A 26,478-nucleotide genomic window follows, 5' to 3' on the forward strand; every position below is an offset into this window, starting at 1 on the left:
GCATCTGGCAAGGAAATTGTTTGTCTCTTATTACCTTATTCACGTGCTGCTGATTTACATGAAGTGATAAACCACCGAGAATTATCATAAAGGAAAGAACCAAAATTGAGGGGCATCTATCATCTTTCTGGGTAATCTGTTGCAACATTTCACCACCCTCGTTGTAAAACAATTTCTTCCTTATATTTAGTCTTAATCTACCCTCTTTATTTTAAAATCCCTTGTCCTATCATTACAGGCCCTACTAAAATGTTTGTTCCCATCTTTCTTATAAGCCCTGTTTAATATTGAAAAGGTGCAATAAGGTCTCCCTGGAGCCTTTTTTTCTCCATGCTGAACAACCCAGATCTCAGATCTCTCAGCCTTAAATATCAATTAGTAAGCCTATTAACTGCAATGCTGATATTGATTTGACAATAGCAAAGGCTGAAAAGTCCCTTTGAAAGTCATGGCCACAGGCAATCACCAACCATAAACTTGGTTGCCATAGTAGGTGTACGATTTAAAGGTTGTTACTACAAACATCTGTAGTGACTCATACGAACCTATATCATTAGGCAAAGGCTCCTGGTTACAATTGCAGCAGGTGAAATTTCATTGCAGCTTATTTTCAAGTTAACAATTACCTTTGTGGAATTAAATGTGAAAATATAAATTAAAACCACAACTACTGGTCTTTTAAAATATTAGGCTGATGAATACAAAGCATTTTGAGATAACAGTGGGCTTTCAGCTTTTCCATTTTTAAACCTTTTTCTAAATAAATCAGTTACATCACAGAGGCTGTCAAAGCGTTGGATATTTGAGCTCTCAGCTACCTGATAACTGAATTTTTAATCTCCACTCATAGAGACACATCTGAAATACATCAACAGAAGCATCTATTTAAAATAAGTTATCACCAGAAATAATAATTGATAATTAAAAGTGTTAGTCTTACTTTCCACAGTCTTTAGAATTAATTCATATCTTCTGCACTGCATTGGTTGCACTGTGTCAAAGTTTTGATGAGGACCCAACTTACAGAGGAATTCCATTTTAAAGATTTTTAAATAATGACATTAACTAAAAACATTTTAAAATTAAACCAGTGATTTGAAAGTACCTCTTTCTCACAGGAGCTAAATTAAATAGACTGCTTTTGTTGTTGATTGAAGTGGAAATATAATCAAGACTAAAATACATATCATACATAAAGAAATTTAGGGCTTCTCTTTCCCGTCTGTTCTAATACACTAACATGAGGTAGCTAAGAAAGCACAAGGTCAACAGATTGAAAACTATTAAGTTGTTGTGTCATTCTGTTCTTTTTTTGGCAGGGGGTGGGAGGATATGTGGGTGGGTGGGAAGAATGTTTCAAGTTGTTTTTTGGGGAAGGGGTTCATAAAGCAAATAACTGACCTAAGAGTGTTAATAGGGATACACAGCAGTCTACATAGTTTAAGAAAGGATTAGAGATTATCACAAGGAAGCAGAACACCTACTGCTACAATAGATATGGCTGCAAGAAAAGAAGAAAACAAGATACCTAAATCTTCATGTTGCAAGGTCTAAATCAGTCACTAAGTGACAGAAACCGGGAAGGCTGAAGGAACATAATAAACATCACACACGCTTCCGTGATCTGTTCTCGAAGTTCTCTGGACAATTCCAGAGAAACAAAACTAGAACAGCAAATCAGTTACTATGATAAACTAGAATGGTAATTGTTGTGCTCAAGGACATGCCATTTTTTGGGTCATCTTCTCTCTAATATTTTAAGTCTGAAAAAGGTTTTTTAAAAATAATTTATTTAAATTAAAACTAATTAATTTTAAAAATAATTTAACCTAGTCTTACATTTACAGAAAACTATTAATTTTTATTTACAAAATGATATTAAGAAACAATCTTGATCTATTATGGAATTACGTTAAAATTTTAGTTGTTAATACCATTTGTATTTTGGCCAAAATCTGAGTCTTATCCATTATTTCTTTTATCTTCCACAGAGGTTTCCTTATTCTAAAATCCATGAGAAATGAGTCAGCAAACATGAAAAAAAGAATTCTTTAGCTGTATACCACTACTTCCAAAAAAAATACAGCCCTATAACCAACCATAAAACCATCACAAATGCCTCTTGAATACAAGGCAGTTTGGTTTTTGGTTTGGTTTTTTTTCAAGATTTTTCTATTTTTCATTGTAAACTACAAAACAGATATGACTGAACAAAAATCAAATACTTTGAAGATAAACTGGAAATAATATTTTTTAATTCCTTTCTACTTGGGCATGCAAATATAGTCACAGTTAACTTCTGCAAGTTCTTACAAGTTAGAAAATTCAGCTGATCTTGCTAGCAAAAGGAAACATTAGCAATAAATGTACTTCTAAGAAGTCTTAAAATGATAGTATTTATATATGTCAGGATCTGTATTGAGACTGAAAAACACTGAAATATTTTCACTTTATATATTTAAACTGAATCCTGATTTTGTTCAAGTCAAATCAAGCTTCCAGAGATTTTAATAAAAGCATGATTAGTTATTTTAGTCAAATAAAAAGAAAGCAAGTTTTTATTTGACAAGATTTTCAGTGCACTTCTCTGCCCCACTGACAGTAACACCTCAGCCTTGGTACACATTTTCTAAGTCATTGTTATTCAAATTAGGTCCATTTGCTGGGCTATTTCAATTCAATTAATGGCTCTCAGCTGGTGTAAAACTAATATCTCAAGGTTGGCGTATGATTTCCTTTTCTTTTAATTGCCTTTTCAGTGTGTCCTAATGGGGTAGGTAAGGGAGACACGAACAATCACTAGAATTCCTGTAAGACTGCAAAGACAGGAGCTTCTGAAAAGATATAATTTACACAAGAGGACAATTGGGCTGAGAGATACCTGAATTACGAGAAACTCAGTACTGTGGCTGTTGAAAGAGATGAGAGACAAGGCACAGACAATTATTTTTTCATGAAAAAAACAACACACTTATATCATAATTAAATATCTCAACTTATCATATTAACCCTTATGGAAAATCTGTGATTTTTTTCTATGAAGTAACCACTTAACTTCCTAATCTGTACCATAAGGGTAACTCACAAACCTATAATAAATTTAGATTGATAATTTCATTTCAATTACACTGCACACACTCTGAGGAATCAGACTTACACTTCTGTCAGGAATGAGTCTTCACATTTCAAAATACAAATGATATTGGAAATTTTGTGTCCAACATCGTATCTGATGGAAATGATGCAGCTGTTACTTCAGTCACACTGATCTGCATACCAATAAATTATGCTTTTTGCTGAGAAGAATAATGGGAAGAGAAAATTTCTCAGACCCTACCTTTTCTTCTGGTTAAGGAGCAATATGCAAACCTGCACTAAAAATTGGATCATTTTCAAAAAACATGAAAATTTTCCAGCACTTAAAAAAATTCTAATGGTGGTGGTCCATTCTCCATTCTACACTCCTCTAAAGGATGAGAGGCAAATGCTCATTTAACACACTTCTTTACCTTTCAAACCAAGACTTGAAACTACATCAGAAAGCAATATTAGTCAACTTCCACAATTACAAAAGGCAAAATAAAACTCAAAGTCTTTTCCACTGTACATAATTCATCCACTGTGAGGCAAGCCAGTTAAAGTTCTAACACTCTGTAATCACTATTTCTTAGCCATCCAAACTGGTTGGGAAAGTTATTTTCATTTCTTGCTATGCTTTAAAAGCATGAGAATCAGGTAGTACTTCCCCACTTACTCTGGAAATTCAAGAGGTGCCTGGAATCAAACTAGTTATGAATGTTACATAAAACAAGATAACTTTTTGAAGTGGGAGGTTTTTTTTTCAAATCAAAACCAGGAAAAAAAAAACCCCGTCACCTTGGAGACCACAGTTCTCTTAAGTCACCTTGACCAAGATCAGAGTCTTGAATATTAATCTTGTACAACTCTATGCCTGTGGTGAGGATCACATTCTCCCACTTTTTCACACATATGCACAAGAGAATCAAAAATATTTAGATTAATTCTTGCAGAGGATAATGATTTATTCTCATGGAGAAAAAAACAAACCAAAACCAAACCAAATATTTCATAGAGGGAGGCAAGTCATAGGGTGCCTGGCTCCAGAAAGTCAGTGACACCTTCAGTTCCTCAGAACATGGTACACTTTGCATACTGTCTTTATGATCAAACTTTATTCACTTTTCAAAGGAAAAAAAGCAAGCCCTGTGAAAGTGTTATAGATTGTGATGCTGTATTCCTAATGCATTTTTGTAAGAAATATGATATTATGATGCTATAAATACATTTGCTAAGAGTCAGAGCTTACTTGTACTATTTTGGAAGGAGTTGTTTGAGAAAAGAAGGATTAATTAAATCTTTCCTAGTTTTCCATCTTACTTTGACAGAGCTACTGCTTGCCTTCATATTTCTAGCGTTGGTGATCCTGCCTCCAAAACATCTCAAAGGATGAAGATATTTGCTAGAAACAATTCACAATAAAACTGCTTATTCTTCTTTCCCAATCAGGAGAAATATCATTATGAGTTTCATCTTTTAATAGCGACATTGTATTAGTAGCCTCATTAGTAAAACTGTTTAGTAAAGCAATAAAATAATGCCAGGCTCCACTCTTCACAGGTTCTAATTAGAAAACCCATTACATCTCATGAGCAATTTATAGCTCATCCATCTCAAAACACAAAGGAAATAAATTATAAGAGAAGGATGAGCTTAGAATGATGCCTACAAGCCCAATCTTCAAGAGAGGAAACAAAATAATATTTGTAATAATAACAGAGGGCACTGAATATTAATTGGTGATCTCAGTATGATTCACATAGAATACTCCATGCAAATTAGAATACTTCTGTGCTTTTTATTAATACCTTCATTGACTGATGTTCTTATTTGCTTACGTCATCTAACAGCACACACAATCATTTAAGTATGTAGCTGATGACCTTCTGTGAGATAGGGATGTGCTGTTAGCCCTGTTTTGCAGACAAGAAATTGAGGTGCAGAGACCATCTTGTCTGAAATTCTGGAGAGAGCTATGAACCTATAGGAATAAATACTGGTCAAGTTCTGCTTCTCCTAACAGTTGTACTCCATCATCATACAAAACACAAATTGCATAAAGGTAATAAAACTAAATTCTAAGCATTCATGTATTGCCTAGAAATAGTTCCTTCTGGTCTCAAAAACAATATGAAACATGAAGGTACTGGAGGGCAAGACATTCTTTGTAGATATCTTTTATCTTTAAAGGCTTATCTCAGTCTAAAAAAGGTTAATTTATTTACTGTTAAAGTCTTACCAAATTTACCCTTCATTCTTTTGTTAAAGAAGTGGGAAACCAAAACATATAAAAAGTGAAGCAGATAGTTGTTCCGTTTTCCATCTTTCTACAATAATGATTTGGTTTTTTAATAACACATTTCCATTAACTATTTTGACAATAATATCACAACCAGTTTAGAATAGCATATATTTTTGTAAAAAATAAGAAAAGAAGTAAAACATTTAATCACCAAAGATTACTCCAAGACGCAGAAAGAAGACTAAATAAAGGTAGAGCCTAATAAACATGTAAGTAGGCACATATAGCAAATTCTCAAGACACTGTGATCCTAAGACATTACAGTGATTTGTAAAATAAAATTTTAAACACATTTCCTAAACATACACTAGATACTTGAAGATTCAAAAGTGACTGAATAAAAAAAATTAAAAAAAAAAAAAAGATAAAATCTTTTAGCAAGGAAAAGATGAACTGTAGGAGCTTGGGTGGGTCAGACGGTCGGGACTGATGGAGACGAGAGATCTCTGAAGTCAGATCTTGGAACATGCGGTTTATTGCAAAGGGCATGGGTACAGGGGCACTGCTTAGAGCTGCCAGCCACAGCTCAGAGCAGGCCCAGGAGAGCAAGAGTGTAAAAGTAAGAGCAAGTAGGTAAGAGTGGAGTAAGTAGAGTGGAGAGGAGGTAAGTAAGAGAGTAAGCGGGTAAGGGAGTAAGTAGAGTGGATGGTGAAGTCCTGGTTACAATACAATAAATCATCTTCTGTACTGAATATTCTAATTGTCACTAACCAATCTAATACAAGATACAAATCCTATGGCATTTACATACAGCCTATAAGAATTGTTATATTACCATAGAGTGTTACATCTTAACTCCTAAAAACTACTCTTTGGACCCCTTCTGCTGAGCTAGTAGGGTCTGCTCTGACCCTTGGACCTGCCTGCAAGCAGAGGGTATTGTTCCATCAAGAGGGGATTACCTTCAGTCGGCCATACCATTGTTTTCCAGTTGTTCAGTAACTAAGACTTGGTATCTCAAAGGTGGCCTTCATTTCGATGTCGCTTATAGTTTTCATATTCCCAAAATCTTTTGTCAGGCAATCATATTTATAAGGCTTTCCTGTTTCATCTTCCCCAACAATGTACTGCATAGGTACTTGTAAAATTTCTGAAAAACCATATGCATATGTACAGAGAAATGTAGATTCTAATTCTATAAAGATTCCCTTCCCAGTAAAATTTAGTTAAAATAGTTTCTTATTTGTACAGGAAAGCATAGTAGGATCACAAGCAAGAAGACTAGATATTCAAGGTCTAATATAATTAAGATATTTAAGAAACTAATGAACTTCTGATGAAAACAACAAAAAAGGAGTTTTGTTCATTCTCAGGATAATGATTTCTCAGTTACATTTCTGACTTGGAACTTTCAGCCTTTAGAGATTTCTCAGTTTTACTTTATTTGAATCATAGGGATCTATCCAAATTGTCTGTGAGAGAGTGCATTTTCCAGATCACAGCTGAAGACATTAATTAAGCCTTCTGTCTAAACCCCCAGGCAGGCTGACAAAAGAGCAGGGCCCTTGGCTTCATTTTAAGGAAGGGAAACAAAAGAAAGTGAATAACTTGATTAGCAGAAGTGAGAAATTGTTTATACCTGCAGCAGTGTGATCCAATTACAACAGACTTTTACAATGAAACTTGAAGTGTTGAGGACATAGCATTAGGAAATAGTGTTGATACTATTTGTGCTTTTGGAGGTTATACTTCTGCATATTCCATCTTAGCTTTGCAGAAAGAAATCCAGTTTGCATGCTGCAAGACCAAGCCATAACACATATCAAAGAACAGTATTTGGAGAGGATTAGGACAGGCATTACAGAAGTGGTCTTTTGATGAAAACTGAAATGCTAAATATTATGATATGGATCAGAGGAGATTTTGTTTTAAAGAGCGAGAATCTCATTTGAAAAGGACTACAAGATGAAATTCTGAGGGACTTATTCCCAGCAATTGGAAAGTAAGTCCTTCACCTGCAATTTGTCTTCAAGAACAAATGTTAAACTGATCTATTAAAAAAACCCAAATGAGTAATTAAAATGTTGGGCTTGTTTAAATTTTAAAATTATTATTAAATTACTATTCAAAAACTATCAAAATCAAAAATGTGCAGAACATCAAAATAATAATAAAAGTGCCTATGGGCTTTTCTACAATTAAAGGAAGCACTCCTAGGCTTAATATTTTTAATTCTTTGATCTAGCAGTAATTTGTTTTAAGGGATAAGTGATTCAACAACAAAATTTTGTACATGAAGTGGAATTTGACCCAAACATGCAATTAAATGTGTTTCCTCAATTCACACTGAAACTCACATAGAAAACCTAGATGTTGTGAAGAAAGTGTCTCTATGTACCTCATAAAAGACTTCATTACTGTGTTAGGAGAACTGAAGGCCTTTGGACTCTTTTGCCTGGGCAGGGGGGTCATTTCAGCCTAAAGCTGAGGCATGTGTTCGATTCTAGTATCCACAGTTAAGGTTTAAATTATGTTTATTTACTTTACTTGCTTATGCTCCAAGCCTGAACTTGGTTTATTCAAGGGAAGGGAATTAAGCAGGAAGGTTATATTATGCTGGTTGCATCTGTGACTCCTTTTCAATTATGCAGCACACCTTGTAATCTCAGCTTAACTGTCGTGCACACCAGGTATCTGTAGTCTGTGTGTGCTTAGGTGGTTCCTATGTAGAAACTGAGATACCTGGGGTATAAAGGGGTAATTGGTACCCACCTGTTTCTCATTGCACTAAAATTCAGGAACATGTGTGAAATACATGTTCCTGAACTGGGCACTGGGTGGAGAGACTAAATAATATGGGTGTACATAGACTCCATCTTCTGAATGTCGAACTTAAGGTCAAAATCAGATTTATGCCTGTCACTCTTACAAAAATACACACATGCAACAGATTTCTTAGTAGAATGCCTCATAAATACTGATTTATACTGCTGGAATCACATATAAAGCATTTGTGTCATGCTCATCAGATGCTTCTTCCAATATTTTGATTGGCAATTACCTCTAATTGCTGAAATCCACAGATTTCAGAACAATAAATACCTGCAAACCTTAGAAAGGTACAGAATAGCCATAAATACACAAATCCTAACACCAATTCTATTTTTAGTTAAAAACAGTGTTTTTAATGCTCTTCTGATTCCAAAGAGAAATTGATAAATGATTTAAAATGCAAAGAGCAAAATATGGAGTTAAGAAAAAATGCGGTCTTCAGTCAGGAGAATATAAGCTTGACTTCTTGCAAACACTACTGACAATATTTCAGCTAATAATTTCTGTGGTTTGTGTGTGACAACTTTAGAAACATCTCAAGATATTATTTTTCACCTAATAGGACAAAAAAATTGAGGAAACAAAAATCAAAGAATCATCAAATGGTTTATGTCAGAAGGGACCTTAAAGACCATCTGGTTTCCAACCCCCATGGGCAGGAGCACCTTCCACTAGACCAGGTTGCTCAAAGCCCCATCCAACCTAGCCCTGAACACTTCCAGGGCTGGGGCATCCACAGCTTCTTTGGGCAACCTGTTCTGGTGCCTTACCACCCTCACAGTAAAGAATTTCTTTCTAATATATGATCTAAATCTACACTCTTTCTGTTTAAAACCATTACCCTCTATGTCCTAACCTAAAGGAACAGTAAGAGCCACAGCTAAGTATAAGGATTATTCCCTTCCCTTGCCAAAGTATATCTGTCTTTTCCATAAACTTGACTGTATTTTCCCAAGTATTCAATCACCACCACTTATAAATGGTAAAGAGACACTATTCTTGCATTGGCTGCTTCAAGTAATCCCAACACTTATCTGAGCATTATGAGTCCCACCAATTATTATGCCAAAGTATAATTCTCCTCACTTTCAGAATAACAAAATTTTATTGCTCTTATTCATGCTGAATAACCAATGAAGCTACTCCAGAATTTGTGTACTGTTCAATATGATCCACACTGTTTCAAAAAACAACTGCCTCCTAGTAGAGAATATTTTATAAGAGAAGCAACATTTGCATCTTAAAAGAACATTCAGTAGTATCTCTGATCTAAATAGTCATAATAATATTTTTACTGCAATATTTTTAAAACTAGTTTGTTGCTTGTGGAATGTAAAGTAGTTTCTGCTGCAAAAAGCCAATCTACTATCTGCATTTTCTGTGGCAGCATTTTGGCTCAGCTTGTCAGGAGAGTTAATTGACATTCCAAAATGCCTGTACTTTATCAAAACAACAACACAAGTATGGAACACTTTCCTTCTGGGATTTTGTACTATACCCAGAAAGAGACACTGGAGATTTATAGGAAGATTCTAAGCTGGTGGATGCCAATGGAGAAGCTCAGAGGCAAAAGTAAACTTCGTCCAAACCTTGTAGTTTATATACTGATCTAGCAAGCGAAAAAAAGAAATTCTAGCCATTCTATATTTTTGCTGTAAACATCAATATTCCTTTTTATTAAAAATGATTGTAACTGCCTTCATGCAAATCATAACTGGAGTGCCAAGTTTAGTATCAATAGCAGTTTCACTTTTACTAATCAGAATTATGTATAACTTTCTATTTTTAAAAATAATTTCAACTTCAGGCCAAAAGACAATTCAGTGTAAGCCTTCAGCCAACTACTGCAATTACCACTTACACTTGCAAAGAGTTCAGTAAGAGTTATGTACTGTAGTAGCTGTTGTAGAATTATGTATGACAGATTGCCACTCTAAATTAACAAACTTTGTGAACTATAGTTACTTCCTTTGCAGAACAACTGATTTAAATTCAGCAAGATACAAATGAGCCTCTGGCTGAAGCTCAAGAGCCAACTTTACTGTAAATCCCCAGCTGTTATTGTACAATCATAATGCTGAACCCATAATTACCAATTCCAGTACAGGATGCTAACTTGTTCAGCTTCTTCCATTTTAAGATTTCTACTTGTGAGTTTTCTTTGTCCTAATCTCACCCATGGATTTCACTACATGTAGTTTGAAGTTTTTGCTAGTGTTTACTTCCCGTTGAATTTCTAACAAGAAAAAAATCTTTCCCTCACTTTTTGTTTATGAGACACAAATAATACACCACACAACAGTGCACTAGTTTTCTGTTTTAAGGCTTTCCTTCTCTAATGTGAAGTCTTCATATAGTTTGGAGATTTAGCTTTGAAAACCTACACGCTTAGTTACTACCTCAAAAAATTTTCTTGAAATTTAATTCTAAGACTTTAAAAAAAAAATATCACATTTTAGTGAATTAGTAGAGTCTAATCAAAACTGAGTTTTAAAAATTAACGTCATATAACTTGTTAAAGATGAGAAGTAATTTTTTAATTTGAAATTTTAACATATCATAATAGCTTCAGATTAAATGAAGTCATTCATCATACACTTGGTAATAGAAAGAATAGAAATTGTTTGGCTTTGTGCAGTTATTTCCTGAGGATGTTCTTCAAGCCAACAAGGCTTTCAACTAACGTTAGCGTTACTTATCACTCTTGGATGGAGGCCAGTGTCAAAACACAGTCCTTGTTGTGGTATAATCAATGCTTCCATTTCATTTCCTCAAATAACAAATTGCCAGCTACTTTGGAGTAAACCTGTTAGCAAAGATTCAAGAATATAATCCATAAGATGATGAAATGTGGTACTAATTTTGCATCTAAAAAGGAGAATGATTGTTCTACCTGTCTATTTTTAAAGATGAATTAACCATGTATTGAAGACCTATAAGCAAAAAAAGTATAACTGATGTATTTCTTGCACTGCCTAAAAAGGGAAAGAGAAAAAGGATACTTTTTATTCTAAAATGTTTTAGTAATTTGCACTATTTCTTTAAAATGCTTTTAGTACTTTTCTTGCATCTCTTTACCTTCTCTACCTTATTTTAGCTTGATGCTTCCCCATTACAGGTAATGCTGTGGCCATATTGCTTCCTAAAATTGATGGAAGTTCAGCAGATTTCCTGAAAAATTGATCTGACAGTACAAAAACCCGTGAAGTTTTAGTCACTGAGGGAGGGATTTTAGAACTATATAAAAGAGATGGAACCAGATGGACAGGAAACTCCTTCAGGGATGGTAAAAAACCCCCAAAAATTGCTCTGTAAAGGCATTTTCAAAGGAGAAAATTTCATTGCTGGAGACAAGTTGTTTCTGTAACTAGAGGTTATAGCATGATGTATTTCTTATGACAACAAATGCTGTAAAGTACAAAATCAAAAAGCATGCTTGCTATCTGGAATAAAACACTCCAGCTCTTGAGACTGACCAAGCAGGTCATGTATATGTCTTCATACAAAAAATGTTGCTTATTATGAAGCAGTAAAATTCAAATTAGTTCTTTCTGAAACCAAGAAAATACAATACTCATTTCAAATGGGAGAGGGACAGTATTTTAAATGAAATCATTATATTTGCTTGTAGTGGCTATCAGAAGCTGTGAAGGAACAAGCAATTTTTCCCTTTAAGAGAGCAATGGTGTCCTAATAAGACACTGTCATAATGATTATGCTATAACTTATCCTATGAATTTCACTCCAGATAGTTGAGATGAGATTCGTTCTTTTTTTTTTCCTTGTAAACTTTGAAATATTCATTAATTTTCTCTATTAGGATGTTGGACACAATATTGTGTGCAGTGTCCAAAAATGTAGAGTATTTATTAATGGTTAGAAGGCAATTTTCTTTCCTTGCTCAGGACTTTTATTCTTCCTGAGAGAGTAGAGAAATATTGAGAATACTAATAGGAAAAAAAACCCCTCCACCCATCAACCCTTGTTCTAACACAATACAGGTCTGACAAATTACATAAATAGGTAGAAGAATAATTTTTTCCAAACTGTCTCATGAAACTCTGGGAGTAAGCTTCTATAACTTTGTCACAGATGTCATCAAAACAAAAATTGGTTAAGAACTTCACAACTCTGATCTGTAACAAGAAGTCTTTAGGTTTGGGGAATTCTGGGAATTTTATTGATATTTATTTTTGTAGATTATGAATGACTTGACTACTTTATATAATTTCATTACAAATATTTTTAAAGTGAGAAACATCAAGACAAAAAGTATTCTGAAAGCAAAACTAAGTAAAAGAAGATTGTAATAATTCTGTTTTATTTAAATATAAAAAATAATTTTTATATGTATAATGGGCAAAATTAATTTTGTAAGCTAACTTGCATTTCTGGAATTTACACATTCAAACTTTAGGACATCAACTTCTGTTTCAGAATAAATACCTTGAGAATCTTTCTTATATTCATTTTCAAAGGGCTATCTTTGAAGTTGTGATTGATAGTTACCCTCAATACTTTTGAGATTCACATGATATGAAACAGGAAAAGAAAAAAGAATGTTATTACTAATGAGTTGGGAATAATAAACTTTTGAACAGTTAGAAGTGCAATGCTTTCATTATTTTTCTTGTTCTCTTTTGCTTCTAAAAATTATTTGTTAGTACATTCCTCCTCCTAATTATGTCTCATATGTAATCTTGCTGAGAATGCACTGCAATTGTCCAGGTCATTGATGAAGAAATTAAACAACACTGTCCTCAGTACTGATCCCATGACTACACCAGGAGACACTGGCCTCCACTGCTCACAACTCTTGAAACCCAGCAGTTTAACCAGTTTTCAGGCCAGTTTTCACTCTTTTGTACTGCACATCATCAATCAATATGTGACGGGAGACTAAAGACAAGATTAAAAATATTAGTTGTCCTCATCCACCAAGCATGATACTTTTGTTGTAGAAGACAGTCGTCTTGGGCAGGCCTGATTTCCCCTTCAGAAATCCATTCTGGCAACTTCCAACATCATTAGACTTATAATTATATTACATGAATATTCTTATCTTTTAATACACTGAATCTTTGGATATGAAGTATCTCCTTCTGACTTAAGACACATGGTTTAAAATGGTTTTTGTGAAAATATGTCTTTTCCCTACCAAAGGGCTAAGAGCGAGGATATTGCACTGCCAAACTTGTAAGAAATGCATTTAAAATTATCTCAGCAGCCTTCAAGTCAGGGCTAAAAAACTATCAGTATTTTGGGGAGATAAAATTATGTTAATGTATTTTGTTTGTGCTTAATGGCTTTTACGGATATTTTTCTGTCACAATGACTCCCATTTTTGCCTCTTAGTATTACCTGTGCATCCATAGTCCTAAAGTTTATACAGAGGAACAAAAACTAAGGTGTTCCTTAAGGTTACAAAATAGCATGGAAAGGATAAATGTTCTCCAAGAAGAAACAGAAGCAAATTCATACACAAAGAGAGAAAGTCAGACAGAGATTATTCCCCTTCTCAAGTCACTTACAAGTCATTTGCTTTTACTTTATTGTGTTGGATCAGACTTTCTATGGAAATATTAATAACTTTTTTTTTAAACATACAGAATTTCTTTAATTGCTTAGCTTGTGTAAACTGCAACTAAATTATTTCAAAGTTGTTCAGGAAAGAAAAGGTCATTCCTCAGCCTAAGATGCCCACGCAGTTAAAACATCAATCTAAATATACTTTACATAAGAATCAGATACAAGACATTATGAACATCAAACGGAGACGTCACATGGTTTCACTGAAATTTTCCCCAGGAGGAGACAGATGTGTTACATGAAGGAAGTACTTGGAAAACTGGAAATGCAATTGATGCCAAAAACAACAACAACCAACCCCCAGAAAAACAGCTACAACTTCAATAACTTTCCCACATGCATCTGAAGGAGTGCTCCCAAACAAATTCAGTTCCTCAGGCTTGTATAAAATTGGGTGGATACAGGCCTCTCGTGACTTTATTCATGAACAATAAGCAACCAAAGAAAAAGGCTTGGGTAATATTAACTCAGATTTTTCAGTGTAAAAAGCTGAGATCCTCCTTGACTGAGCAACAAGTCATACCAATAATAAGAGTAGAGGATGACATGAAAAAGCAACACTCAAAGTAGTTCAACTGGATGATCCCCAGACAGATTCCACTGAAGTATAGCAAATCAAGGACAAAATCATGAATCGTGGAAGTTTCTATCAGCTGTCAGCAAAGAGGGAGCAAAGCCAACTCAATTTCAGAGTGGTAGTCCCTCCAGAGACCACCAACAAATATAGAAGTGACTTGTCCTTTGCAAAGCTTGTGATTAAGAAAACCTTATATCTTGTTCATACCAATAAAAGTGACACTATTGGAATGACATTGTGTTGAGAGCCAAAATGACTTAAGGAGTCCTTTATGACTGTCCTAGTTCTCAAAACCAGGACAATGCCATAATAGTGACTTTATCCTTAGTGACAGGTGAGTGATCCCAAAGGGCAAGGCTCGAAGAGAAGGTATCATAAAAATGAACTGGGAAGCATTTCAAGTTTTATCTGAGTGGATTGTGACATGCAGCTACAGAAACAAGTATTGCATTTCCTCCTGTGTAATAACAGTGGCAGATTCTTTAGGTACCTTTGTGATTTTTTTGACAAAAAAGTGTGCAATGACATCTCCTAAACGGAGTTTCTCTGATACCTATACACTTCAGAAGTGGTAGAACTTGGCAGATTCTTGAACTAGTTTGACTGCATGGCAATGGGGTACCTCATAGAGCAGAAAAGAGAGTAGATATAACAAATCTGGCCTTGAAATTTTGGGAGAACATGTCTGAGTGGAATGTGGGGGAATATGCTCCTCCTACCCAACCCCAAAATCAACAAAACCCCCATCCTGGCAGGCCCTTCTAAGAGAGAATGAGCATCTTGCAAGGAGGGAAGACTTTGGAATCTACAGCCCAGTCAGTCTCAGATCAGTTCCTTGTAAGATTATGTGGGAGAGGCCCTGAAAATCATAATGTAGACATGAAAAGAAGGCAGTTGGGACAAAATGAGCATGGGGTTAGTAAAGGCAAGGAGCATCTGATTTATGGTCTTGCAAAAAAAAAGAAGACTGTCTCAATGCACAAGAAGAGTGTATGTTCTTCCTCAAATTCATAAAGGTTTTTCATGTGATCTCCTATGCTGCATCTTTATAACTTGATCAGAGACAGAAGCTCAACAAAGACATTGTCTCAGGAAAAGAATTTGAGGTTCTTGCAAAGGCACCTGAGGCCCAAACATAAACCTTAGTATATATTCAATCATCTAGCTGAAATTAGCAAAGGTTAATTTGTTTCGATGATTATATACACTCAGAGAAACAGTGATGAAAGAAATATATTGTAGGTTTGCTTATGTCAAGATTGATCCAGGTTTGGAAATAAACCAATGTAAAATAAAGCTCTCTAAATGCTTACAAGGATATTCAGTCTCTCAAGTAAAAATCTGGAGGAAAAAATATGTGAAAGAAGTCCTGCTTTGAATTCCACCTACAATTTCTTAATTTATATAGAAATTATTATAATTTATATTTTAACTAAATGTAAATTAACTAAATAATTTATATTTAAACTAAATATAAATTATTATAATTTATATTTAAATTATTATAATTTATATGGACAAGCTATACAGAGAGTTTTCAGAGTTTCCCATGTTCAGTTAGAAAATCACATATATTCACTCTTTCTTTTTTTTTTTGACATTTTCCCAAAGACTTTTAACTCAATTATTAAATTTTGTGTTCTCTAAGGATATCTCTGGAAAACACATGCTAATTTAAGAGAATACATTTTAAACCTTATTAACTGTGAAAAAAAACCCCCAACAGAATTCCCCTCTACTTTAAGGGACAATGGATTACTTCTTTTTTTGTAATAGAAAGAATTTAACAAAGAGAAAACTGTATTTTCTTCAGCCCTTAAGAACTGTATGTGCAAATGAAAAGATTAATAAACCCATTCTCAAGAAAACACCACAAACTCCTTTTATTGTTATATGACAAGCTAATAAGACTGTACCTTGATTGTTTCCATTCAAAAGTGCAGTAGTATGTATGCAGTAGCATAATAAAAAAATTTAATTCAGAAGAACTGAAATAATGAAATAATTGAGGATGTTGCATTATGTGTTATTTGATTTCATACACCCCATTAATGGTACACTATAAAGAATGAAGTTTGCATTATATCAATGCAAATGATATAAACATGGGAACTATAATATGGTCTGGGTGAAACTTAATGGTTTCAGGCTAGCAATTTGATCAAAAGTATACAGCTAGGCCATTCACAGTCAAAATGTAATTCTCTGTAAAATTCCTTTCATAGAGTACACATGCCCTGGTTTGGAGAATATAAAGATGTCAGTTCAGGATCAAATGAGCCCTTATCTGCTCAGGTTCTGATGCATCATTTTAATTTCTGGCATGCAGTGAAGCCATTTGATGAAAATGCAGAAGTTTCTTCCCTGCATAAACATAGAACTGGGGTAGGAACCTGTAGTACTGTGGACACCACTAACTGGATAGGATAAAAAGGGCAATGTAAGAGGAGCAAGGCTAGGGAAACAGCACACTCTGAGTAGCCTTCTCATTTACACAACTTCTACAGAAAAGAGAATATTCATTTTAGTCAAGACCTGGAATTTCACTACTACTTTTGGAAGGAAAATTTCATACTATCAGAAGAAAATATCCCTAGAAGTTTTAACAATTCACATACATTTGTTTTCCAACTGACTTAAATCTAAGTATTTTAGCATTTATTTTGAATATTCAGGGTTTCAATGAAGCAGTCACAAGATAAAAGGCAGTATTTCAATCTATATACAAAGTTCAATACCATTCTCCTGGTAAAGACAGTTTAAGGTCTGCATTTAACACTGCATAAATGATTTTATTTGGGCATCCAGGTATGCAGCAGGCAAGTGGTCATCAGTAAGCATATGTGAGCTTTACACGAGCAAATCTAGCTAGTCTCACACTTAAATTGTAGCAGCAGAGAGCTCAGCTCAGCCTACCTACTGAACAGACTGCTGGGCACTCTTGTCAGCAATAATTCACTGTCAGAATTAGAGGTGAATGCTGCCCTCTCAGTTAACATTTTTTATCACCTTCAGATCCAGCTTACTAAAAGATAGCACCAGCAAACATGCAAGAATTTCAGTCATGCCTCAGTCACAGCGCACCACACCCGCTGCTGTACCTCACTGCTAATAGCACTGGCCTTCCCACCTCACTCTGCCATGTGCTGCAATGGGAGAACAGGGAAGGCCTGACCTCCTCAGCTGAGAGCCCTCCATGGAAGTCCCTCAGAGGCCATTCCACAAACCATGTTCCCCAGTGCAGAGGAAATATACCTCTCCTGCAAAGCTACTACTGAATATGTTAAAGTCATCCCAAGAGTTAATCAAAAAATGTCACTATAATGGATGTGTTCTTTTATAGGGGAATGAGTAAAATGGCTTGAAGAGCTAGCTCTCCTTTTAGAAAATAAGCAATGAGTTGTTTTCACTGAATATTTTAACTCCAATATACATCAAAATTAAGTCATTATTACTTCCATGGAAAAGGCAGACAAAAAGCATTCCCATCTGTGTTACCTAAAGTAAACACTAGTAGCTGGTGAGCAGGAAGGACAGCTGATCAGAATCTGCTGTCAGTATTGACTAGGTGTCTACTGACTGTGATGAGAACTCAGAAAACCTAGCTTACTTTTAGATTTCAACAGCACTGTGGTCACTTTTGTAAGTGCCAAAACAGCTAATGTCACATGCAGATGCCATACAGCTGTAGAAATATCCTGCAGAGACATTACAAAACCCTGCTGCTAAGCTGAATACAGCTCCAGAGGTTTCTTTCATCATTCCCTTGTGGCATCCACATTTGCATACAGAAGTTACTGAACTTTAGCACAACAATACTGAGCAAGTTGGCAAAAGACTAGAAAGTGAACCTAGTTCACAGGTACTGCAAGATGAGAATAAAGCCTGTGTAAATACCACTTTTTTATCTAGGTGACAAGTGTCTTGAAGTTAGTATGTGTAAGTAGACCTGGAACACCAAAAATATTTTACTTGAATTATTTTGCCCAGTTAATGATCAACTCTATTTTCTGCTGGCTTGAGAATACTTACTGGCAAGTGTCAGGTTTTCATGAGCCTCACAGGACTAGTGGGACCTTATGTTAGGCATCTGGTAGATTTTGCATCCTTTTCTTTTGCAATAATTATACACTAAATATGTATAAAATGCATCTGTGTGCATTTTTTTTCTGAGATTTGTTAGCAGCTAAATGAAATTAGGACCCTACTCGTCTCATTATTATCACTTGAAACAAAAGTTTCCATCTTCACTTTAATAGAACCAGTGTTCTACAATATGAAGCACTGGGCAAGAAAATATTCCGAATCATAACTTTCACGAACACTAACAGGACACGGAGCAATAATAGACACTGTCCACTCACAAAAAAGAAACAGGAAAAATACACACATCATGACTAATGTTCTGCAGCCTTGAAGGAAAAGTATGCTCCCTCCAAGGTTGCTTAAATATTATAAAAGTTTTCATTACCTCGGACAATACTGCTACTTTATTAAACATTGAAAGATCTTAGCTTTACAGAAAAAGAGGATGAAGAGACTGCCTCAAGGATTTATTAACACAAGAGTGAACTAATTAAGAGAAATGGGAAAACTGTCATGATCTCATTTATGAATGTACTCAAGACTTTTCTTATGTACATAGAAGACAGATTTCAACAGACAAAATTTTCCACAAAGGCATTTAGGGTCAACATAGTTGTGATTCCTATCAACTGTTGCAGTACGCAGATTAAAATTCTTTGCAGATGATTGACTGAAAACCAATGTAACATTCTATTCTGATCATAGGTAATCACTTGCATGGTAAAAAGAAAATTTTTCTAGTATTTCAATTTTTTTTTAATTCATTGACAATGTTAATATAAACAGCATAACTGGATCAAAATGAAAGGGTTAAAATGAACTACACTGAATTCCTTAGTACAAAATTTCTTGTTTTTCTTTTTTCCTCTGTAATAACCTGATGGCATATGATAATTACATTTAAATAACATTAGAAAGGTTTTGCTTTGAAAAATTAAATCCTGGAGACACAGTATAGCAGGATTTCCTCTACCTAATGAGCAAAACAAACCCAAACAAAAATTAAAATTAAAAAAAGAATGAAAAAGAAAAGGAAATCATTATAGCTAATGACAGGAAGAACAAGAGCATTCCTTATTTCACTGTATTTTGCACTTATCACCACTCTTGTTTTCTGGACTTCACATCAAATTAGAGTCAAATGCTCCATTCCCAGTGCTGAGGTCATTTGAAGTATAAAATATACATGCTTTGAATCTCCTTTCTTTAGGATAAAACATTTCTTTTAAGAGCCAAGAAAGGTTTCAGAAAAAAAATAATTTGTGACATGAAGGAAGCTTTCATTGTTAAGGTATTCTCAAAGCAAATTTCTGCTGATTGCTAATCTAGGAGGTGTAAGAACTAAACTTTGTAGTTTGAGAATGAGGAGATCAATTTATATTACCTGCAAATTAAGAAATAAAGATGAAAAACACCTACCTTTCGGGAATGGATTTCTTTCACATATAGTGGAAGTAGAAATTCAGATATTCCTTCAAGTCGTATTCCTTTTTTAGTGACTCTCAAATTTCCCATTCCATCCTACAATCAATAATATATATATATATTCACTTCAGGAAATAACCTTATCCAGAACAAGCTAAAAAGAAGACAGTAGTTGGCTTAACCCCTAAAAATAATGAGTGTCGTCCCCAGCTCTCCTCATAATCTTGGGCAGGAGGTAGATGGGAACTTTATAGCCAGAGCTTCACCTAGGACTGAGGTATTTAAAAGTGCAACCTGATGGTGACCTGCACAGGCTATTTCTTGGCTGCACCTAATGCCAGGGTACAAGTGTAGATCATCACTATTCCCTGTGTAGAGGTAAAACTAGATCCTGAATTTTACAATTGTTCAGTAAAAAAACTAGTTAACTTTCTCACTGTATATGTAACATTTGGTAAAGCAATTTATTAATTGTTACATCTTGAATCCACTGTTTTTTCTTTTCCCAGTAATTAAAATACATAGGAAAATATCATGTAGGAATAAAGAAAATGGTTTTTAGTTGTTGCTTGTCACTACTAGGAGCATGTTGCTGGCAAACAACTTCAAAAATGCTATTTTTGATTATTTATCAGAATAGAAAAAGGAAAGACACCATTTTAAAAGTCTGGATAAAACAAACCACATAATACAATGTTCAATAAAATATAAGCACACAAAAGTGGCATAATAAGGCTTCAGCTGTATTCTTACAGGAAAAAAAACAATGAAACACGCTCGATACTCAGGAGACAAAGTTATTTTGCACAGCAATAGAAATTCAAGATGTTTTCTTCTAAGAATCTTGTTACTATATTCCTGACAGAAAAATAATTCTTCACTGTGCAGCCAGTGGAATTCAAGTTGATCCATTTAAGTGCAAAATAAGAAAATTTAATCTAATTGCTAATTACATATTTCAAAGCCATTGTTGACTTTAGTGTACTGGAACAATGAGAGCTTGCACTTCTGCTCTGCTGGCTGAGCTGTGAAGCAAGTAACCTCTGCCTACTGGGTAAACAGCTGGGTAACAGTCCTTGACTGCTATAGCTGAATTGTCAAATAATGCTTCTTAAAAAAGTGATGATATATGTTAAAGTATTTATCTTAAATCAAGTATTGTTTATACAAGTATTTTCACATAGAAAACTTCAGGTATTTGTAGGCTTTCTAACAAAAAGTGCAATATGAAACAGTGATGCCTGTTTTTGAAAAGGAAATAAGATAAAGAAATTAGAGTTTGCTATGGAATGTGCAGTCTGCATTAACAAAAATTAATTCACAATTTGACCAATCCTATAGTAATAGAATATAAAATTTTAGTAAGAAAGGATAGCCTGAGAAAATACAACCATGCTGTAGTTTTTGGCAAAGAATAAATACTCAACAAGAATTAGGTACTGATTTATTGATTTCGATGTAAACATGTTTTCTGACTGAAAGGGCAAATTCAATATTTTGTTTTATCTGCTTCTGTGGAATGTTTGTAACCAATACACACAAAATATATTCACAATAAAAATACAGAAGGAGAGAAAAGGAGGAAGTGAAAAAACCACGAAGTATACAAAAATGTCAAGTCAAACTTTCAGAAAACTAGAAGTGCTGAAATTAAAGTTGCCTAGGAAAATTTCATCTGCTCTGTCTTTCAAGTAGGTTTAGGATAAAATTCTATATTTATATATGATATTTATACTCCTGAGTCTCAGCTAATTCCACACAAGGTTGGCACTAACCTCAATCAGCAGCTACTCACTATTATGCTTTCACCTCAGTATTCTCTTTGCTCCTCGTTTATTGTACTGCGTTAAAACTCTGTTTTGAAGACAGTATTATCAGTTTTCTTCTTGATTTCTGTTCTCACAAGTGTTTATTACTGAAGTTATACAGTTCTTCACAACTATTAATTAATTTTCAAAATGCTTTCAGTTAACTTTATATAGTGGTACTGTTCTTATGTTACTGACAGAGACCTACAGCAAAAAAATCAATTTGTTACCTACTTTTTGATACTTATCATCTTTTCTGTTTATTTTCAGCATTGGGAAGTTAATTTGTGTAGCAAGATTAAACTGTCAGAGCCCCAGAAACAAAGTAAAGATAGACTCTACTGTATCCATAAGGGTTTTCACTTTTCTGAGTGACATTTCTAAGTACTCATTCTTTAGTCCTTCAGCAGTGAGAAATCCTTTTAGCAGATTGAATGCAGGTTGAATTTAGCAGGTTGAATGCAGACAGACTCTGCACAGACAGAAGCATTCTAGCTTCAGTAAAATTACATGATTCAACACAAGAAGACAGACACTACATTCTGGACCCTAAGTCACAAAAGGTGTTATAAAACTGGAATAGGGTGACTGTAACCTCAATTGCTTCATAAATGCAATAATCTTACAGACAATAATTTCCTGAAGTCTGTAATGACTGACACGAAATAAGGCTGAATAGTAAAATAAAGAACACAGCCAGACCTGCTTAATGAAGATCACCCCATTCAAAGAATTACTTGCCAGTATGTTTTTTTCATCAATAACTCCCCATCAAGTTTAAACAGGGGTTGGAATAAGAAGAGTTCCTTGTTTCATTGAGTTAGAACTATGCTGTTACAGAGAAAAAGACAACAGTTTTCAGAACTAAGACAACTTGATTAAAAAATTGTTAATATCAAAAAGATTAATCAGAGGAAGATCCTTCTGCTTATTTCACAAATAAACTCTATAAAGTTTAGGCTTTCCAGGCAACTGATACTCAGTTTATCCTTTTGGTGTGATTTGATTTTATTCAAGTGCAAAAATAGACTTGAAAGAACTATGCCAAGTACTTAAAATCAGTAAATGTCAAGTTCAGGTACTGGGACTGACTGGGATGGAGGTTTTCTTTCCTCATAGCAGCTGGTATGATATTGTGGAGTTTTGGCTAAAACAATGCTCTTAACACACCAATGCTTTGGCTATTGCTGAACTGCACTTCCACAGTGTCAAGCCTACCTAATTTTTCCCCCCCTCTCTGCCCCCAATAAGTAGAGTAGGGATGGCCATGAAGTTGAGAGGTAACACAGCTAAGCCAAATGACCCCAAGCGGCCAAAGGCATATTCCATACCTGTAACATTGTGCTCAGCAAGAAAAAGTGGTGGTAGAAGAAGAAGGGGACTGGAGGTGTGGAGGGCGGGAGAGAACAAAGATTGTTTTTCAAAGTGGCCACTGGAGACAGACTGGGCATCAGTCTGTGCTAGGTTGTGAGTGATTGTCTTTGCATCACTTTATCATTATTCAATAATAATCCTCTTTGTTATTATTCAATATTTATTATTATTCTGTTTATTATACCATGTACAACTTTCCATTTTTCTCATTTAAGAACATGAAACAAACTGTGATCCTGCCTCACTTACATTGCTCTTTTCCCTACCTAAGACACTATGAAAAACAACCCCTTAACTTTTACATCCGTAAATAAGTCTTACAGAGATTGTAAAAAAACCCAAACCATCACTATCAATATTTTATGTTATTCTTAGAGTACATCAGTTATTAAACCCAGAAATTCAGATAAGCAGCAATTAAAATAGGAAAACCAAGCATTTATTTTATGCAGTTGTTTGTTTTACAACTGCAGCAACCTAAGGAAGAGTTTTACTGACTTTGAACACTATGTTAAAGTCAGTGAAGTCCTAAACTATACTTACTATAAATCTGTGATAATAAGAGTATAACTTTGAATCAAAGCATAAAAGAACTCCTCAGAAAAATATTCTGGGAGGCAAACAATACTGACATTCAGAGCTTTTTCAAGCTGTGACCTGTTTGTAAATGGGCAGAGATTAATGTTCTTGGATAGTCCTGTAAATGGTATATAAGAAAATCAGAAATTAATTCACACTGTCTTTAAACAGGCAGGATGATCTTTTAAAAGATTAAGTTATTTCTTCACAATGTGCTGAGAAATCTACAAGGGTGTATTACTTATGCAACCTGTATTATTTCTTCCCAATAAACTATTACAGCAGGATGTTTTATGATAACTACAAATATAAAATATATGCTAGAACTATGAATGCTTCTCAACAAGTCAGGAAGTTGGCTAAAATTGCGATCTGCTGTAGCCTATCTACAATCTAAACTACTACAACTAGTCCTGGACTACACATATTGCTATCTAATGAAATATGTGGTGGTGTGTGCAAGAACAAGCTTAGCTGTCTACACAGTAGAGCCAGTCCTCTGTAACATCATAGATGACAACAACTGGAGGCCTAGGACAGGATTCACTACACTGGTTTAGAAGATCTTTAAGCTACAGAAAGGACAGTTTTGAAGCCAAGCTGTGGACCATTTCAGTTAGAAATAATATTTTGGAAGACAGTAACTACATCTTACAAACTCACTCCACCTAGATGAAATAACACCTCCTTGCATGAGATCAAATCCAGACCTTTAATATTTAAAAATTCTGCAAATCTATGGGTAACATTGCTCTATGAAAGACATGAAAGTGGAGAAAACACCTGCAATTCGTGCTTCAGACCACAGAATTCAAAATTTCTTGGTCAGGAGAAAACAAGTTGGAAGGCATGATGCTTCAGGTCAGGAATGCAAACTCTCATTATGTGGGGTGAGAACAGAGTTCTGATAGATCCTCCAATAATTTGTCATCTATCTCACAAAGTGGGCAGCAAGAAGGCAATAAAGGACTCTGCTAACTAAAATGCAGGCTTTTTTCTTGGGATCATGAACTTACATGCAGAAGCACAGTGAAAAGCAAACTGAAGTGCTGGTTATTCTGAATTGACTAAAACATGAATAAACAATACTCTGTTTTTGAGTTTGCATGGTGTTTTTTCTGTTTTCCTTAATAATAACGTACACAAAATGTGTTTCAATACTTTACAGCAGGTACAGGCAAGTAGTTGGTGGGTCAGGAAATTCATTGTTATCAATAATATTCAAGGTGTTCAAAAGTTCTGATGTTAGATGTGAAATCCTGCATGTTTTCTGAGTATATATTTAAGCCCAAAAGCTCACAGTCTGAAGAAGGAATCATTGCACAAAACAGGGATGGGGAAAATAATAATAATAGAGAAGCAGGGTTTAAACAAAGTGCCTAAATCTGATGTCCTATAAATTAATAAGCATTCAATGTCTGTTGCCTTGTAGGAATCATAGCATAAGCTAAACATGACATAGGATGTGGATGATGTGGCTGCACTGGTATGAAAAAGCACAGATGAAACATCTAAGCATGCACACATGCCATGCCAAAGGAAAAAAAAGAGGGTATGATATCAGAAGAAAGGTGATTGAGCCAATGTAGCATTAGTGAATTATACTGAAGATGGAAAAGAACACTGAATTTGATATGATGGCATAAAAAGCAGGTAATGTAATGGGACAGTGATGGGGATGATTAGGAAGATGAAATATGTTAGCAGCTATGTTGTTGATAAAATGGAAGATGTACACAAAAGGTTGGAAGGAAGATGACAAAGGAAATTATTTGTATTGTATTCACACATGCAAAAACCAGGATTTAATAAACTGAGCTGGAACATAATTCCAACTGGAGAAAAATGGTGCTTGAAGGTGATTATGGATGTACAATTGAAGGAAAAATCTATAGGCAGCAAAAGTCCTGCATAAACAAAATGGGTAGTATAAGCAAAAAGTGGTATAAGCAACAAAACCAGACTGTATTTTCCTGGATTACTAGGAAAGATAACTGAACTTCAATAGCCAAAAATAAAGGTAAAATGATAGCAAGCTACTCATTGGAATGGCAAAAGTCTGGATTGATGGAAACACCTGCTTTCATCTATCTCCTGAAAATAATAGCAGACACTTTGTAGATGTCAGGAAAAAGCTGGGGAAGAAATTACTGTAGTACGGTGCAGCAATGTTTAAAGGGACACAGACTAGGGAAAAAACATGCAAAACAGTTAAAAGAATGAAAAGTCAGACTACCATCTAAACTAACTGGAATTAGAATAACCTGAATATATGTTACCTTAGAACAGTTTTTGAAATTGTGGAGCATGACCTGGTTCCTCAGTTATAAAATACCTATATTAATATAAAATATATACCTATCAAGACAATAAGACAGAATCCCTATTTCATGTTTAAAATTTTGATTTTGTTCCCTGATAAGTGGATTTATGCTATTTTTCATTCAAACATATACGTGTCTTTTAATGTCACCATTGTGAGGCTGGTCACAATCATCTTTGTTAGGTTGTGGCAGTCAGAAGAGATGCCTAAAAACTGGAGAAATCAAATGTCACCCAGGTCTTCAGAAAGAGCAAGAAGAAGGACCTAAAAACTACTGGCCAGTCAACCTCATCCCAATCCCTGGAAAGGTGATGGAGTGCCTCAGTCTGGAGACCATTTCTATTGATGTGGGTGACAAGAAGGCGATCACTAAGGGTAAATCATTGCCTGATGTCTTCTACAAAGAAACAACTACCTGGAGGGATGCTGAGAGAGTGTGCATATTATCTCGACTTACCTCGACTTCAGCAAGGCTTTTGACACTGGCTGTCTCACAAGATCCTCACAGGCAAACTCAGGAACTGTGGACTGATTGAGTGGACACCAAGGTTGATTGAGAACTGGC

The 26,478-nt window shown here is 34.8% G+C and overlaps 1 protein-coding gene across 4 annotated transcripts in view; it reads right to left on the reverse strand.

The window, feature by feature from the left end:
- Positions 1 to 26,478, reverse strand: part of SGCZ (sarcoglycan zeta) — a 418,982-nt gene that overhangs the window by 103,959 nt on the left and 288,545 nt on the right. For 2 of the 4 annotated variants that reach the window (XM_048304884.1, XM_048304885.1), the window contains exon 3: positions 19,824 to 19,925. The exons of the other annotated variants lie outside the window; for them this stretch is intronic. In XM_048304884.1, the coding sequence (XP_048160841.1) occupies positions 19,824 to 19,925 (102 nt within the window). The remainder of the gene's footprint in view (positions 1 to 19,823; positions 19,926 to 26,478) is intronic. 4 annotated transcript variants of the gene reach the window in all.

Source organism: Corvus hawaiiensis, chromosome 5 (genome assembly GCF_020740725.1).
Source record: "Corvus hawaiiensis isolate bCorHaw1 chromosome 5, bCorHaw1.pri.cur, whole genome shotgun sequence".
Classification (NCBI taxonomy): Eukaryota; Metazoa; Chordata; class Aves; order Passeriformes; family Corvidae; genus Corvus; species Corvus hawaiiensis.